The 17,621-nt window shown below is 30.6% G+C and overlaps 1 protein-coding gene across 1 annotated transcript in view; it reads right to left on the bottom strand.

Moving 5' to 3' along the window:
- LOC143256285 (protein hobbit-like) overlaps window positions 1-17,621 on the bottom strand; it is a 108,534-nt gene that overhangs the window by 72,230 nt on the left and 18,683 nt on the right. Inside the window, 8 exon segments of the mRNA XM_076513328.1 lie at window positions 685-771; window positions 3,938-4,321; window positions 5,237-5,360; window positions 6,396-6,432; window positions 7,358-7,515; window positions 13,262-13,398; window positions 16,112-16,295; window positions 17,164-17,222. Coding sequence (XP_076369443.1) covers window positions 685-771; window positions 3,938-4,321; window positions 5,237-5,360; window positions 6,396-6,432; window positions 7,358-7,515; window positions 13,262-13,398; window positions 16,112-16,295; window positions 17,164-17,222 — 1,170 coding nt within the window.

Genomic DNA, 17,621 nt, shown 5'->3' with positions numbered 1-17,621 from the left:
GGGTTTATTAAACCACAAATTTCAGTGTTAAAGGCCTCAAGGTTAAAGTAAGTGTTAAATTTCTTGTTTTTACACATTTTTGTACTTGTTTAGTAACGGAAGTAAAGTAATAGAAAAAAGTAAATAAACACAGATGAAGTTCTAATATGAAAAACTTTTTATTTTTATTTACAAGGAACTAGAGGTTTTATACAATATGAAAACTAAGGGTTATAAGTTTTTTCTTAGCATTAAAATCACCTTTCACTCCAAGTAACTCAACAACTTTAAGTTCAGACAAATCTTTAACAAAAATACTTTACTAAGTATGTAAAAAATAATTCAGGTTTCTATGTACAAAAGAATTCATAAACTTAATGCTATAAAAATAACAAAATCCAAAAATTACACTCTAATATTATAAACAAGAACATAACCACCCATCATCCATTCTAAAGGATTGACTGTCATTCTTATAACTCACTGTCAAACTGAGAGCCAATCCATGCCCCACACAAATAAGATGTTTTTGTTTAAAAACAAACAAACTTGGTCACAGCAGTGATTTACAGACCATGATGAAAGTTGCAACTACATATTAATTTCAACCGTTTCAAACTTCACATTACACGTTTCTTATACTTGAAGAATAAAGCAGTAACACTTATTTTCTTACTTTATAATATGTCCAAACAATAACATTACCTTAGAGTGGTTTTTGTAGGTCAGGTGTACAGTTTTCAAGTGCAATACACTGTTCTTTATATCTGGTGATTTCTGACAAAATACAGGCTGTAAAAACGAATACAATAATTTAACACTCAAATAAAAATAATCAAATATTTTTGATTACTTCATTATGAAAGAAAAGGCAAAATTGATAATGGAAAAGAAATTAATATATTTTAAACTTACTTTCTAAAAGTGAATTAAACTATGTTCATAGAATATTAAAATGTGTTTAGTACAGTAATTAACAGTTTTTCAACCCTATTGAAATGAATAAAACCCTATAACCTGAGTATTTTCAAAAGTTGGAAGAAAGAGTTACCTTTCAAAAGCACTCAGGTTAAGGGTTTTATTCATTTCCTGTCAAGACTTTTTGAACCTGTTTGTTTTTCTAACATCAGAAATCTTGAATTCTATTGTTATACATAATATTGTTAATTTAAACGAACCATTTCAGCCAGTAACCTTAACTTAATTAAGTCACGTATATATAGTATAAATATAAAAATATGACTTAAGTTATTTACAGTAATTTAACTAATTAAATATACAATCATAAAATGAATAACAGAGTGAAGAATACTTCCTACTATTATTCTTTCTTTGACCACTAAAAAACAAAAAATCAAATCAAGATTATTATTAAATTTTTATTATTAAATATTTAATTTTCAATATTTTAAAACTTTATATATAATCATACAATATTAAATTTTATATATAATCATACAATAAATACGTGTATTCCATCCACACTCAGCTTCTTCACTACATCCAAGAAAAGTACTTTTGTTTGCAAAAATAATACACACACACATTTAAATATAAACATGTTGAAAGACAACAAGGGACTTGTTGGTTCATCAAAACCACCCATGTACTAAACTGAAATTTTAAACTAAAACCACTTAAAGCCAACTCTTTTTATTTAAATATTTATCATGCCTTTCATTAAAATACCTTAGATTTACTGTATCAAATCACATCTGAAGGCAGAATTCTATACACCATTCCCAAAGCCAGTCATCCTCCCTATCACAATTCACATTTTTGTACCCTAGTCTTACCATTCAAACACAAACACATTCATCTTTATGTCTTAATAAATTTTACATATCAATGTGATCTATTTAATATTAATTCAAAAAGTAAATCAAGCAAGCTAAAGAACCACTACATATCATATTTTTAAAACAAAATACAGTGAAAAGGCTTTTAAATAACAAGTTTTGTGTCTACACAGAAAATAGTTTAATCCCTATAAAAAAAAAACTTTCTGGATTTTATAGTTTACTTCTGAATCATTTTTCACTAAAATGAGTAAGTATTGTATGCCTGGAACATATAATCCTATACTTTGTAATTATTGTCTTCAACTGATAAGCATATTTTAACATCAAGTCACAAGCCTACTCTTACGCTAATTGATAAGCCTATTTTAACATGAAGTCACAAGCCTACTCTTATGCTCGTTGATAAGCCTATTTTAACATCAAGTCACAAGCCTACTCTTACGCTAATTGATAAGCCTATTTTAACATGAAGTCACAAGCCTACTCTTATGCTAATTGATAAGCCTATTTTAACATGAAGTCACAAGCCTACTCTTATGCTCATTGATAAGCCTATTTTAACATGAAGTCACAAGCCTACTCTTATGCTCATTGATATGCTTATTTTTACATCAAGTCACAAGCCTACTCTTACGGTAATTGATAAGCCTATTTTAACATCAAGTCACAACCTACTCTTATGGAAATTGATAAGCCTATTTTAACATGAAGTCACAAGCCTACTCTTATGCTCATTGATAAACCTATTTTAACATGAAGTCACAAGCCTACTCTTATGCTCATTGATATGCTTATTTTTACATCAAGTCACAAGCCTATTCTTACGCTCATTGATATGCCTATTTTAACATCACGTCACAAGCCTATTCTTACGCTCATTGATATGCTTATTTTAACATCAAGTCACAAGCCTACTCTTACAGTAATTGATATGCCTATTTTAACATCAAGTCACAAGCCTACTCTTACAGTAATTGATATGCCTATTTTAACATCAAGTCACAAGCCTACTCTTACAGTAATTGATATGCCTATTTTAACATCAAGTCACAAGCCTACTCTTACAGTAATTGATATGCCTATTTTAACATCAAGTCACAAGCCTACTCGTACGGTAATTGATATGCCTATTTTAACATCAAGTCACAAGCCTACTCGTACGGTAATTGATATGCCTATTTTAACATCAAGTCACAAGCCTACTCGTACGGTAATTGATATGCCTATTTTAACATCAAGTCACAAGCCTACTCTTATGCTCATTGATATGCCTATTTTAACATCAAGTCACAAGCCTATTCTTACGCTCATTGATATGCCTATTTTAACATCACGTCACAAGCCTATTCTTACGCTCATTGATATGCTTATTTTAACATCAAGTCACAAGCCTACTCTTACAGTAATTGATATGCCTATTTTAACATCAAGTCACAAGCCTACTCTTACAGTAATTGATATGCCTATTTTAACATCAAGTCACAAGCCTACTCTTACAGTAATTGATATGCCTATTTTAACATCAAGTCACAAGCCTACTCTTACAGTAATTGATATGCCTATTTTAACATCAAGTCACAAGCCTACTCGTACGGTAATTGATATGCCTATTTTAACATCAAGTCACAAGCCTACTCGTACGGTAATTGATATGCCTATTTTAACATCAAGTCACAAGCCTACTCGTACGGTAATTGATATGCCTATTTTAACATCAAGTCACAAGCCTACTCTTACGCTAATTGATAAGCCTATTTTAACATCAAGTCACAAGCCTACTCTTACGCTAATTGATATGCCTATTTTAACATCAAGTCACAAGCCTACTCTTACGCTAATTGATATGCCTATTTTAACATCAAGTCACAAGCCGACTCTTATGCTCATTGATATGCCTATTTTAACATCAAGTCACAAGCCTACTTTTACATTAATTGATAAACCTATTTATACATTAAATTACAAGCTTACTTATGTGAATACTATGCAAAACTGTCATCTAGTCCCATTTTTTGAAAGTTTTATTTTCACAGCAGTTAGTATCAACTAAACTGTTCACTGTGAACTTATTACCAGGCTATTATGACAGAATATACTGTAAAATAGTTGAGCTCACTAGACTCAAATGACTTTTCATTGTGAATATTAAAGCTAACCTGGTCAGCACTAGCTATAGTAATCATCTTGACTCCTTCTAATGATACAAAGAGTTTTTCAGATGCTGTATCTAATGTAACAGAGTCAAACTGCACTATCAATCCTGGTCCATCTTCTGTGACAGCATACAAACTGGTGTTTTTGAAGCTTAATTGTAGTGTGTGGAATAAAAACGATTTGTCTGTGATCCTTGAAGAATGGTTAATCCTTACATTTGTTTCCACAGCACTACTGGAGACATTTGACAAATTAGAAACTGTGTTTAAATCAGTTTTAAAGAAAGGTGTCAGTTTTGTGATCAGGTTTGCAAGATCAGGATTCCATTCTGCTTGCAGGTTTTCAACCATACACTGGATCTTAAAGTCTGTTGGATAATCTCTCACCTACAGTTAACAGTAATCAAAACATACATGTCAAAAATTACCACTGGAAGTTGAAGCCATTTATTAAAATTCAGATTCTAAATTTGATGCAGAAAAAGAACCATAAAAAATTAAATAGATGTTCATAATGAATTATTTTTCTCTTAAATAATAACCAAAAAAAAATTAAAAAAATGAATTTCTAATAGCTTATATACAAAATAGTATATCTAAAAATTTAGGATGATTTGTATACTTTTCGTGAATGAGCCCCAATATAAAAAAAAACTAATTTTTGACTTATAAACAAATTTAAAGTTAGTGAACATTGTAACAGTAACTGACACATTATGAATAATATTTAAAAACCTTTGAAAATTCCAAAAACAAACTTAAATTAACCGTTTTCTCTTGTTGTGTACTTAATATTACACAAAATCAAAATATTTCATGTGTGATATACGATTTTGACATTTAATGTGAATCATCAAATATATATTTATGAGATGTTTATAGTACCTTTAAAGGCATGACAGATACCCAAAATGTTTGAACAAATGATTTGTGTAAAATCTGTAATGATGTAAACACTAAGTTATTGAGCCTCGTAAAATGTGCACCATGCTCAAAGACAACTGTAAAAACAACCGTTTCATGAAATAAATTTTTACACTAATAACCCAAGCAATTCATGCATAAAGTAAATGTTCTTTTCAGCACAGAATAAATTTTACAAGTATGACTAATGAAGGTGCACCCAGAATAGGATGTGTTGATTATGGCACTACATCCACTTGTGATTGGTGTGTTACTGAAAATTGAATTTTTTCTCCTGTTTTTGCTTTTTTTAAATTTAGACTGAACAAATTTATACATTTTAGATTGATAACAACACTACATGTGGTGTAACAGTGATGACATTACTTAAAAACATACTTTGAAGAGTATCATTCCCAAACCAATAGGTGTGTTCCATTGATGGCATTTCTTCTGAAATGTTATGTCAAAGATATTCTTGTCTTTCACTCTACACCAAGCCATTTCAAACAACAGTTCGACACTGAAAGATACAGTAGCTTTTATATACGTTTTCTGCCCTATCATACAAGTTCAAAGTAAACAGATTAAAACCACTAGAAGTAGTTAAAAAATTGAGACTTCAAATAAAAGAAGGTCACATCATACACCCTGTGATTACATGTATCAAACTGTTTTTAACTGCTTTTCTTTCCTCATATTTTTAGGTTAGATGGTTGGAATGTAATATTCCACTTACAAGATTCCTTCTGTTTGTGGTTCAGCAAAATGAATAACATCGTGAAACCATAAAAAACAAAACAGGACAAAAGGTTTTACATACATTTATTCTAAGATATGAATATGACTTTACAAATTTATCTATTAATAAACAATCATGTTTAATCTAAGAAAGATATTAATTCTAAATAACTGATGATTATGCTTCACTTTTGAATACTGAAGCTTACAGGAGCAAGTTAGCATGTTTCCAACCCATCTAAATATTTTATACAAACAAAAATCATAAATACACAATGTCCAATTTAATACAATATTCCACTCAGATAGTAATTAAACAAACTGTACCAACTGCAATGTGAATTAATTTATTACATGTACAGTATATATAATACAGTTAAATTCAAATCATTTACCATGAAGTTAAAAGGTAACTTCAAGATTTACAGTGACTTTAATGTACCATCGTTCCCAATTACTTCTACAGTTAACCCATAAAGGGTGCATTCACAAAAACAAGCCTTTTTAGCCCCCCCAGGAACTAATCTGTAGGGTAGGCAGAAACACGACATGGGGTTCACCTTCAGTGGCTTTGAAATCCTACTTCTAGACCCCCCCATCACACTAAGGTGGCCTTCTTTACATCTTTTGGCTCTATATAGTTAAAGGCCTCACCACATGCCAACACAAATCCATGTGCCAAATTTGATCTTGCTAGCTCTAAAAAAAATTGGAGGAGTTCACACACAAGGAAATATGAATTAAGATACAAATATCAATACTGGTGGGTCGTTAACAACTTTGGTAAAAATACTGTTGAAGTCAACATTACACATACCTTAGTTCCCTTACTGAAGAACTGTTGTGAATTTGGTCTGAAAAATTATTGAAAATATATCATCAACTCTAAAAAAAACATCTGGTTTACACTTTTGACACTGGTTTAATATTATAGCCAGTTCTTGCTTGCAAATATAAAAACTAATAACTTCAAAAAAAAAGAACTACATGTGAAATTTCACATTAAATTTAAATTGATACTAAATGATGTACCTTCCAACAGACATTTAAACTTATTTTGCATGTATATCAACACCTGAAAACTACAATGCAAATGTTCCACAAACTGGTAAAATCTTTTATTATAAGTGAAACAAAAAATTCAATTTTATCAAAACTGAACAAGTTAGACGCCTTATAGGTGGTACAAAAACACTGGCACAGAAATAAGTTACAAGACAACAAATAAAATTGTGATGATTTTCTAATAAAAGTATGATGCCAATGTAAATTCATTATCCAAAATGAAAACTTTAATAAGCTAGTATTCAAACAGTTCATGTATTACTTATGTTATTACTTAAAATACATGTAGAAATAACAAAATAATAGTTTTATGTTAAAGGCACAATCTCCACACTCTCTTAAATCTCTCTCATAAATAAATCACAATATGTTACAAGTTATGATGCAAAATGATATATACAGTTGTGGTGTATACTTTCATAACTTTTATTTTAAATAAATCAAATTTACAAGGTCACAATAATGCAGCTCATAATTTCAAATAACATTACTTCTTAAGTTCGAAGGATAACTTTGAAAGAAAATGGTAAAGACATGTGTATAATGGAAATACCATGGGTGCATAGTTTTGATAAAATTTAAGTTTATTTAGACTTTCTGGGTTATTACTTGATGGGTCTTCTCTGATTTTGAGGTTTCTATAGCTTCTCTCTTTTCTATACTTAGTATTTTTGAAAACTCTAATGTTAATATATTTCTACACACAATACTCACCAGAAACATCAACAAAGCAATTTGTGGTAACCCTGCTGTGTGTTAATCCTGCACCAAAAGGACAACAGCCAGGAAAATTAGCTAATACTAAAATGTCTTCTAATTCTATACTGAGATGAAGTTGAAGAGATTCATTTATGAAATGTTGTGGTAAAAATCTGAAATAAAAAATATAAACTATTTATTATCAAAGTTTAATTTGAAAGAAAATTAAATTATTTATCTCCACAGTATATTTAATAATCTTTTTATTTATTTTTAACATCCTGCATAAACACCATACAAAACACTAGCATCAAAGTAGCTCTTTCCAATTAGTATATTTTTTGGTGTAAAAGATGCACTTTTGTGTTTTTTTTAAAAAGGTGGGGGGTCTCCAAACCCTTGTGTGTATTATACACCGAAGGTCAAAACTTTTATACCTCTACTACTTTTGAAGTATTCTAAAGAATAGTAAAATATTATGCTCATGTTGAACAAATAAAATGATAACTGTGAAAAATATTTTTTTCCTGAAAATAGGGGTGTGTCTTATACACCGAAATATATGGTATTTACTCACCTACTAACTTAAGTATATATAGAGTACATAACAGCAGAAATAAGATCACTCCTATGTTCAGTATAAGTTGCCTAAAGTGTATACACTTAGTGGCTTCTCTCATGGCAGATGCTCATTAAATTGATTGTCACATCTGGTTGGGCCAACAGTTTTATAAGTTTTTAACAAAGAATCTGCTTTGTGAAGCAGAGGACCATATTAGGAGCAGTTTACTTACGTGAAGCAGAGGACCATTCTTGGAGCGGTTTACTTACGTGAAGCAGAGGACCATTCTTGGAGCGGTTTACTTACGTGAAGCAGAGGACCATTCTTGGAGCGGTTTACTTACGTGAAGCAGAGGACCATTCTTGGAGCAGTTTACTTACGTGAAGCAGAGGACCATTCTTGGAGCAGTTTACTTACGTGAAGCAGAGGACCATTCTTGGAGCGATTTACTTACGTGAAGCAGAGGACCATTCTTGGAGCGATTTACTTACGTGAAGCAGAGGGCCATTCTTGGAGTGGTTTACTCACATGAAGGACCATTTTTGATGTGGTTTACTCACATGAAGGACCATTTTTGGCATGGTTTACTTACCAGAAGTGGAGGATTATTTTTGATACTCTTTATGCAAGTCACTTACACATAAATTTTGCAAAACAGCTAAAAAGAAATGTATTGTTACCTTAGCAAAACATCTGCTTATTTAAGAAAACATGTTAGTTTAAATTATTTCTTCATATACTCAAGATGTGTGAGCTAATTTACATTTTATAATATTTTTAAATGCATAACCTATAGTTATTGACTTGACCACATGTATATATTCATAAGGAAAGATGTTACTGACAGAAACATACACTTTTCAAAACACTTGATTTTGTTTTACACATTCTAAAAAACAAAAAAACAAACTACTCAAGGGGTATTTGGAGCTGATATGTTGCAGGGAAAGCAGCTAGTCAACATAACCATTTATGAACTACTCTAATTGCTATCATAATGCACCTTTAACCCCAAAGGCAGACATGACTTTATGGCAACCAGACACTGACCATCAGATTTACAGTCTAACAATGCCCAACATATTTGAATCATACACAAGTAAACACATTAAATGAAGGTTTAAAGTTAGTAGTGGCTATCTGGTGTAAAAAAAGTGGGTTCTGTTGTTTATCTAGAAATGATCAAAAGACACTGAAAATTGTGTCATTTATTAAAATAGACATGATTATGAATATGAATACCAGTTAGAATTATTAAAAAACAAACAAATGTGGTTTCAAGTAAAAAATTTTGAGAAAAAAAATATATTATGATTACACAGGCCTGTAAATTTAAACCTCATAAAATATATTTTGGTTTTATTAATGGACTTTAAATAATTCAGCTATGCAGGTTTTGAAAATAATATTCACCCCCCCCCCATCACCTAAGTAATTTGTTATATAAGGACTTAAAAACTAACTTAAATTATTATTTCATTTACCACAATGAACATTTTTTATTACTATGTTTGTTATATTTGGGCTCTGGAATGATCAATAAGATTCTCATGTTGCGATTGGTCTAGAGGTAAGATTCTCATGTTGTGATTGGTCTAAAGGTAAGATTCTCATGTTGCAATTGGTCTAGAGGAATCTTTAGCCAGTGGTTGTCAGGCATAACAAAATATGATTTAATTGTAACAAAAATGATTCACTTATATAAAAGTACATACGATGTTTTGTGAAAATTCCATACATGATTGGATATTTTTGTGATTCAGTGTACAGGAATTATTGTAGAACATGTAAAAGTTTCAAGACAACAAGACCATCCCAGGCCTCTGTTTTTAATCAATTAGCCTTTTCTTGTCTGTTATTATTGTGAATCATTCAAAGTTGTTATCCTAGTTTTAAAATTGCAAGGAAAAAACAGTGAATCCAAGTTGTGTGCAAGTTTTTTTATCATTTTATATTCAAAATTATTGCAATTAAGAAAGTGGAAAATTCTGACAAAAAAAACCTATTAACAATGAATAATAAAAATGCATGACAGCAAGTGACACTGAGTAGTTTTATGTGAAAAAATGTATGTCTGGTAAACAAAACACAGCAAAAACTACTGCAGGGTTTAATTCATTTTATGATTTAGCTATACCTATAACAAGAATAACATTTTATGATTTAGCTATACCTATAACAAGAATAACATTTTATGATTTAGCTATACCTATAACAAGAATAACATTTTATGATTTAGCTATACCTATAACAAGAATAACATTTTATGATTTAGCTATACCTATAACAAGAATAACATTTTATGACTTAGCTATACCTATAACAAGAATAACATTTTATGATTTAGCTATACCTATAACAAGAATAACAGAAAACTTGATTGTTTCATATCAATTATGGTAAACACCAGAGGCTATTAACTGAAGTACTTTACTATAATGTAGAAACTGTGTGGCCATCTGTATATCTATGTATGTGAGTGAAATCATAAATACAAGATCTCAATGCCAGATGCCATGATTGGGGTTGATGAAATGTAGCACCACCTATTGAGTGGTACTACAAACAAAAATCCATAAAAACATTACAATATTTGGGTATTCAAGATCAGATAATTAAAAGAATAACCACAGTGTGTGAAACAACCATTTTTTTAAAATCAGAGAACACACTTCAAATAAAAGCACTCTCCTCACAACAAGAACACAACTTTCATTAGAACTGTATGTGAGGATTTGATTATATCTTTACTTATGTTGTACTGAGAAACTGGAGTTCTTAAAATAATTATATTTTTAAATAAAAGGTACCATTTTTAATACATAAACACATTACAGTTTATATCATTAAAATTTATGAAAAGTACGAGATATGCTCATTGAATTATTTTGATGCAATAAGTTCCGTATGACTAAAAGAGTACAATTGAAACACTTTTCCTGTGTATTATTTGAGAAACAAAGAAGGAAGTACTCCCAACCCATTTCTTTTAAACAAGATATCAATACTACAGTTACTAACTACTAACATAAAGAGATGCCTGTATGAAACACATAGGTTTGTGTTAGTAAAAACTGAGGTTGAGTAATAATTGTTTTTAAATATATATTTGTCTTCATTCAGAAAGTGATAAAATGTATATGTAAAATACCCAAAACACTAATATTTATAATCTATTTAAAGACTGAGGTCAAACTTTTAATCATGATACATTTACAAGTTTACCTTTATTAACTCCTGTTATTTCTACTCATACCATAGGTACTTCCCACACGTCTTTACAAAGTCCTGTTATTACTGATAACATTTCTACTGCTGCCATAAATAATTTAAATATCTTTACTGTTCCCATTATTTTTAAAGATATTTCTATTCATGCCGGAGCTATTTCCCACAGATATCTTTATCAGCTCCTATTATTACTGATAATTTTACTGATACCATAAATATTTGTTATATTTTAGTAAGCAGCTGAAACCACAAACATTTCACAATGAAATAAACATGTGGCTTGTGCATGTGTGTTTTGAAGATGTGGTAATCTAAAATCATTGTACAAAATAACTGAAATATAACTTGTAAATTAGCATACGAACATTGTGACCTATCCTTTAAAGTAGACTGTACAGCAAATCACATCAATGTATTCAATTATTGTTACTGTTTTACTTCCTTAACACATCCATTTCATCAACTGTAAACCATGTAAATCAGACCTTGTTTTACTTCCTTAACACATCAAAATTCCATTTGATCAACTGTCAACCATGTAAATCAGTCCTTGTTTTACTTCCTTAACACATCAAAATTCCATTTCATTACCCATGTAAATCACTCCTTGTTTTACTTCTTCAACATATCAGAACTTACTTGATCAACATCATCACTATTTAAAAGTCCAGGTTCACTCCCAATTTTCACACATTTCACACATTGTACATTTCTGAACACATCATTCCATTCATTGAACAATTTGGAAGATACATTATCTTGAACAGTTACCTCAACAAATAAGTGTTAGTTTCTTATTTGATGAACTCTCAGTCTGTCACACAAGATCTTGATATATTTCTGATCACTTTGTAAATTAACTATTCTTTCTACTCATTTACAAGAAGCTGAATCAACGCTACTTCATCATCAATACTCATCAGAAAGTTCATCCTCTGGTGGACCATACTACCACTTACTATCTTCTTCTTCTGGTCTCCAACACTAGCACATCTCTTCTTTGATATTCCATTCAAGGTATACATAAAATACAATGTCAATCCTATATTTTGGAAGGATCTTCCCAAAGAGCATGTGATAGGATTTCAGTTGCAACCTTCCCACATAATGTTTGAGCTTATGGATCAATACCATGTCATAATTTATAATATTGAAAATTTCAGTGATGACTGAAACCAGTTTCTGTATTTCCTTTGGTAAGGCAACATTGTTGGTTTTTCTTGGCTGATCTTCAGGGATTACTTGAGACTGCAGAAGAGGCCTTTATGGATAGTACAACATTGTTTGTGCAACGAGGATCAGTTGCTCAGAGTTCCCTGTCCGCTTCCAGGACTTAGATTTCTCTCCTCCAACAATTCCAAATCTAATAGTTCTTGTTACAGAATTGTGTGTGTGTGTGTGTGCATGTGCATGCTTTCTTCAATCTCCTCCTGTTCTCAATTGCAATCAATGATTTAAGACATTTAAGGTCCCTGGTAAGAATTCATGGCTCTGATAGTAAAACCCAACGAAACTTTGCGAAATTTCAGAGGCTACGACTATGGCATACTCAAAGCCCTAAAGTACAAAGTACCTTTTTCAGTAGCTGGTAGTAAACTGTAAATCCTCGGGTCCACAGTCCAAGTACATTAATAGCTAAGCCACACCTAGCCTAAGTTTTCAAGCTCACTCTAACATTACTGAACCTCTTCAGATTCAAGTTAAGAAATGTGCATTCAGTATGAACACACCTGACTTGTTTGTTGGTCACTAACATAAAACCAGACTAGATACTGGTCATTTTTCAATACACACTTTACAAATCTTTAACCCTTTGGTGCATTAGCAACTTCAAAATTATTGAGTCAGGCGAGTAGAAGAAAACGATTTAAAATAATGGAAGCTTGTTGATGATGGGACAAAAACCTGCTTTGAATAGCCAAGTGTCAGGTATGCCATGGGTATTAAAATTGTAAATCCATTCATATTAACCATAAGAAAACTTGTACCACAAGTAATTACCTCCACATAAACAATGAGACTTAAAAAAAGCAGAATTTCATATTTTAACTAATAAAAAGTTATTCAGTCTAAATGTTTAAGCACATAAATTTTTTTTAATTTCAATAATAAAACTCTCTACCAACTTGGATTTTTTTCCAGCTGTATTTTTACTGGCCGATGCTGGTAATAAGTCTAGCCAATAGTAAAGTTCATCATGATGGTGGTCAACATGAAGTGAAGAAAGCTGAATGGAACTATCTAGAGCTCTCTTTCCTTCCACCTAGAAGGTAAATAAACAGTTAACTACAGTAACAAATATATTTTAGGCTAAAAAACAGCATAAAATTCAAGATATTTAATAATGTGGAAACATAAATGCAGCACCTGCAAATGTGAGTGAAACTTTTAATGAATAAATAATTGTAATTTATGATGTCCCAGTTTACCCTAAAAGATTAAAAGTCCATCTTTTGAAAGTAAGATTTTGGAGTTTTTAGTTTATATTTAGACTGGTGTCAGTCATGCTGTAATATCTAAATATAATGCTTGCAACCCTTTCACAGCTTAGAATGTGAATATATCTTTAGATACATTCAGGTAAATATTTTCAAAATTCCAGTACACTTGTTATTGTCTATGCTTAGTAATATGTTACAAACAGGCAGAATGTGCCAGCTGCAAACTATGGTAAGCCCTGACATCAAGCAGTCACAAATAGTCAGGAATAGTTTGATATGACTGCTTATGTGCAGACAATACACTAGATAAGTTTATAATTACTTTTTAATGACAATTGACATACCGGATACAGCTAGAGATAGAGATGTTGAAAACTCTGATTTCCCCTTTTAAAATAACAAGACTGATCACCTAATGAGAGTGAAATGACATTCTTAAAATTCATGGTAAGAATTTTAACTTGAATATAAATTTTAAAGCTATTAATTATTCATCAAAAAATTGCATTGTCACTGAAGTACTTCAAAAGATAGAGTAATAAAAACTTGAGTGTCCTAATATTATTATTACACAACATTGTTAATAAAGTGTTTTTGCCTAAATTTTCATTGTCAAATGTTATTTACTAGCATATTTTACAACCTCCTGTTTTGAGGACTTAATATTTACCTGTTGTTATCAGTTTTATCAGAAAATACTATAATATCATAACTACTGTAAACACAACAAAATATGTTACACAAGAATCATGAAAGTTCCTTAAGTTGTGCAAAAATACAATACAATATAATGTATGAAAGATTTTTAAGACAAATAATTATCTTGAACTTAATGTTAAAAGAACAGTATCAAAACAAACAAGTCAGTAAATAGCTGCACGATTTAGTGACGTGTTTAAAACATAAAACTAACTCTTTCACAACTTGTTCGTGTATTTTATATGACCTTACAACCACCATGTAAATGACTTGTAAATCATGGTGGCATACGTACTATAATTCTATATGTTCACAAAATTTAGCAAGTTTCTGACAGACAAAAAAAAAACTATAATTCTTAATTATTTTCGAAAATTATGTTTATAAATATATGAAGTCAGAGTATGAACTATTTGTTCCAAGAGCACAGTGATTTTCATATTAAGATTAAAAATACTCATCTTCATCTGAAAAATTTCAAATTTCATTTGTATAATCTCTGAAACCTCCTAAATAAACAAACTTTTCTCTTTCAGAAAACCTTTACACATTATTTGTTACTTTCAGGGTAGAACTCCACACCCTTTTGGTCAGTTTGACTGACCCCAAAACAAAATTAGGGAATAACATTTAAATTACCCACCCACCTTTTTTTTTTCTAGTATGACTGCAAATTGTAACAGGAAACCACAAGTGTTTATTCTAAATAGCTTAAACAGTATACACTTATTTCTACTTAATTTTTATCATTTTACTTCCTTTTGGACAATGTCTAACTAATAATTATGACTCAGTGAAGCACATTATTCAGTTGAATTACACAAAGCATGAGCTACTTGAAGACGTACTTCATTATTTTTATTTTTTTTTTATAGTAACTAACGTAACCTGTTTCTAATTTTTACCTTTTAGTTACTTTGATTTTTGTTTGTTTGTTTGTTTTGGAATTTCGCACAAAGCTACTCGAGGGCTATCTGTGCTAGCCGTCCCTAATTTAGCAGTGTAAGACTAGAGGGAAGGCAGCTAGTCATCACCACCCACCGCCAATTCTTGGGCTACTCTTTTACCAACGAATAGTGGGATTGACCGTAACATTATACACCCCCACGGCTGTGAGGGCGAGCATGTTTAGCGCAACGCGGGTGTGAACCCGCAACCCTCGGATTAGGAGTCGCACGCCTTACGAGCTTGGCCATGCCAGGCCAAGTTACTTTGATAATTTCACAATTCTTATACCAGGGAAACTGAAGATTTAAAAAAAAAATCCTTATAAAGTGAAGAACATAAAACATATATAATATTAAACTTTAATTTATTAAGAACATTTAATACCAATTGTATTCACATATTATGATATTAAAGTTTGAATGTAAATCTGTAAAAAGGTTGCAACATGCACTTTGACCAACCCATTACAACAAGGTTAACTAAGGCAGAAACAGAACTACAAATATAAAAACAATAATACACTCTTTGTGACTAAAGTAACAGTGGTTTAAAGCATATCAAAATTACCTCAAAATTAATATCAAATTATATTTAATACAAATCCCATTTCATGAAATCATGGGAAGTGCTAAATCATAGTAATAAATCCCTAAGTAGCAAAAGTTGGGAAACAATAGAAAGAATGGATTAAGAAATGTACCACTCATGGCAAGAGATAAAACAAAAGTACGACCAAATATCCTTACATCAGTTTATCAGGATTTCTTGTATAATAAATTAATATATTTCTTACATAAAAACTGCACCAATGATGAATAGAATTTATTCTACTTTCAGCTTATAAAACAGAAAATACATCAGAATCAAGTCGTGGAGAAAATTACAAACCTGACTATGATGTACATTGATCTTAACAGCAGATTTAGCAAGGGAAGTAAACTTTGTGTGTCCACTGGTGACAACTAAATCTTGAAGTGACAAAGATGAAGTCACCAAAGATGAAAATTCTGCATCTGATGAGAAATCTTGTTTCAACTCTGCTTGAATGAGCTGTAGAGTTACTGTAAGTGTACTGGAAAACAGGAGTTACTGTAAGTGTACTGGAAAACAGGAGTTACTGTAAGTGTACTGGAAAACACACAAAACCTTTAAGTACTACTTTCACTTAGTTTTCAACATTAAAAAATAATAAAAATTAAATAAATCTCAACCTACAAAGTAATATAAAACTGTTACAAGATGAAGAACTCATCACACAAAACCAAACTCCAGTATCTTAAATTTCTATATACACTCCACAGAAGAGGGGGTCTACTTTCTCAGAAACCATGTAACAGAAATATATCATTCAACTTAAAACTGTTGAAAGTGGAAATACACAATTATACTAGCCAATTTCTGGCAAGAATTAACTGTAGAAATGTAGTACATGACCTAACCAAGTTGATTATAATCGTTTTCTTGCTATGAATGGTGATTGTGGATATTTCAGGTTACATAAAAACCATATACAGCAAGTATCACTCCACTGAAAATGAAAGTTTCTATATAAACACCATATAAAGACTTTCTACTACAATAACAGTATTTATAAGTTCCTCTACATAAAAACTGATGAAAGCTTGTTCTTGTAACATTCAACTCTAGGTGGGAGGCATTTTACTTGTTAGCTTTGAAAGAGAGAATATACAATTCAAATAAAATATTATTTTCTTTACTAAATCCAAAAATGAAACTACAATAGAATATTAAAGTATGCTTGCTAAATATAACCATTTCAAAACTTTATTATTGTTATTTTAAAGAATTGTTTGAATAAACTTACAAATTTCTGCAAGGAATGCAATAGATCCATTTTATTAAAAATTAATTTAAACATTTTAATATCTTAAGGAAGCTTACCATTATAGTCTTTTGAATTTTGTCATAAAAAAACTTACCGTTGACCAGCTTCTCTCATTAACTTGACCGATGAGGACAAAAACTTAATTTCCACTACCTGAAACAAATAACCAGCATCAAGGCTCTCTACTATATGTAAAATACTTTATCAACTTCAGAGCAGTTAAGCTTCCTCCACCAGCATTTTGGGTGTGGTTAAAATCCAAATAACCAATTATATGTTTCAAAAATCAGCATATGAAATTTCAAAAGCACAAAAGTTTGGAAAGTTATGACAGAATTTGTTGGTGGACTTTTGATCTTTAAAACATATTTGTGCTGAAGGTTAGTAAAAATATAATGAAAAGCATTTTAGGCACAAACAGTTTACTATATAAAACCATAAATCATATATATATATATATATATATATATATATATACACGTCATTAAAATTAATTTGAACTTGGGTGTATATAAAATGTTCAACAACATTTGACACAAGGACGCCATATTC

This window comes from Tachypleus tridentatus, chromosome 7, assembly GCF_004210375.1.
Source record: "Tachypleus tridentatus isolate NWPU-2018 chromosome 7, ASM421037v1, whole genome shotgun sequence".
Taxonomy (NCBI): Eukaryota; Metazoa; Arthropoda; class Merostomata; order Xiphosura; family Limulidae; genus Tachypleus; species Tachypleus tridentatus.
This window is presented reverse-complemented; position numbering and strand designations above follow the sequence as displayed.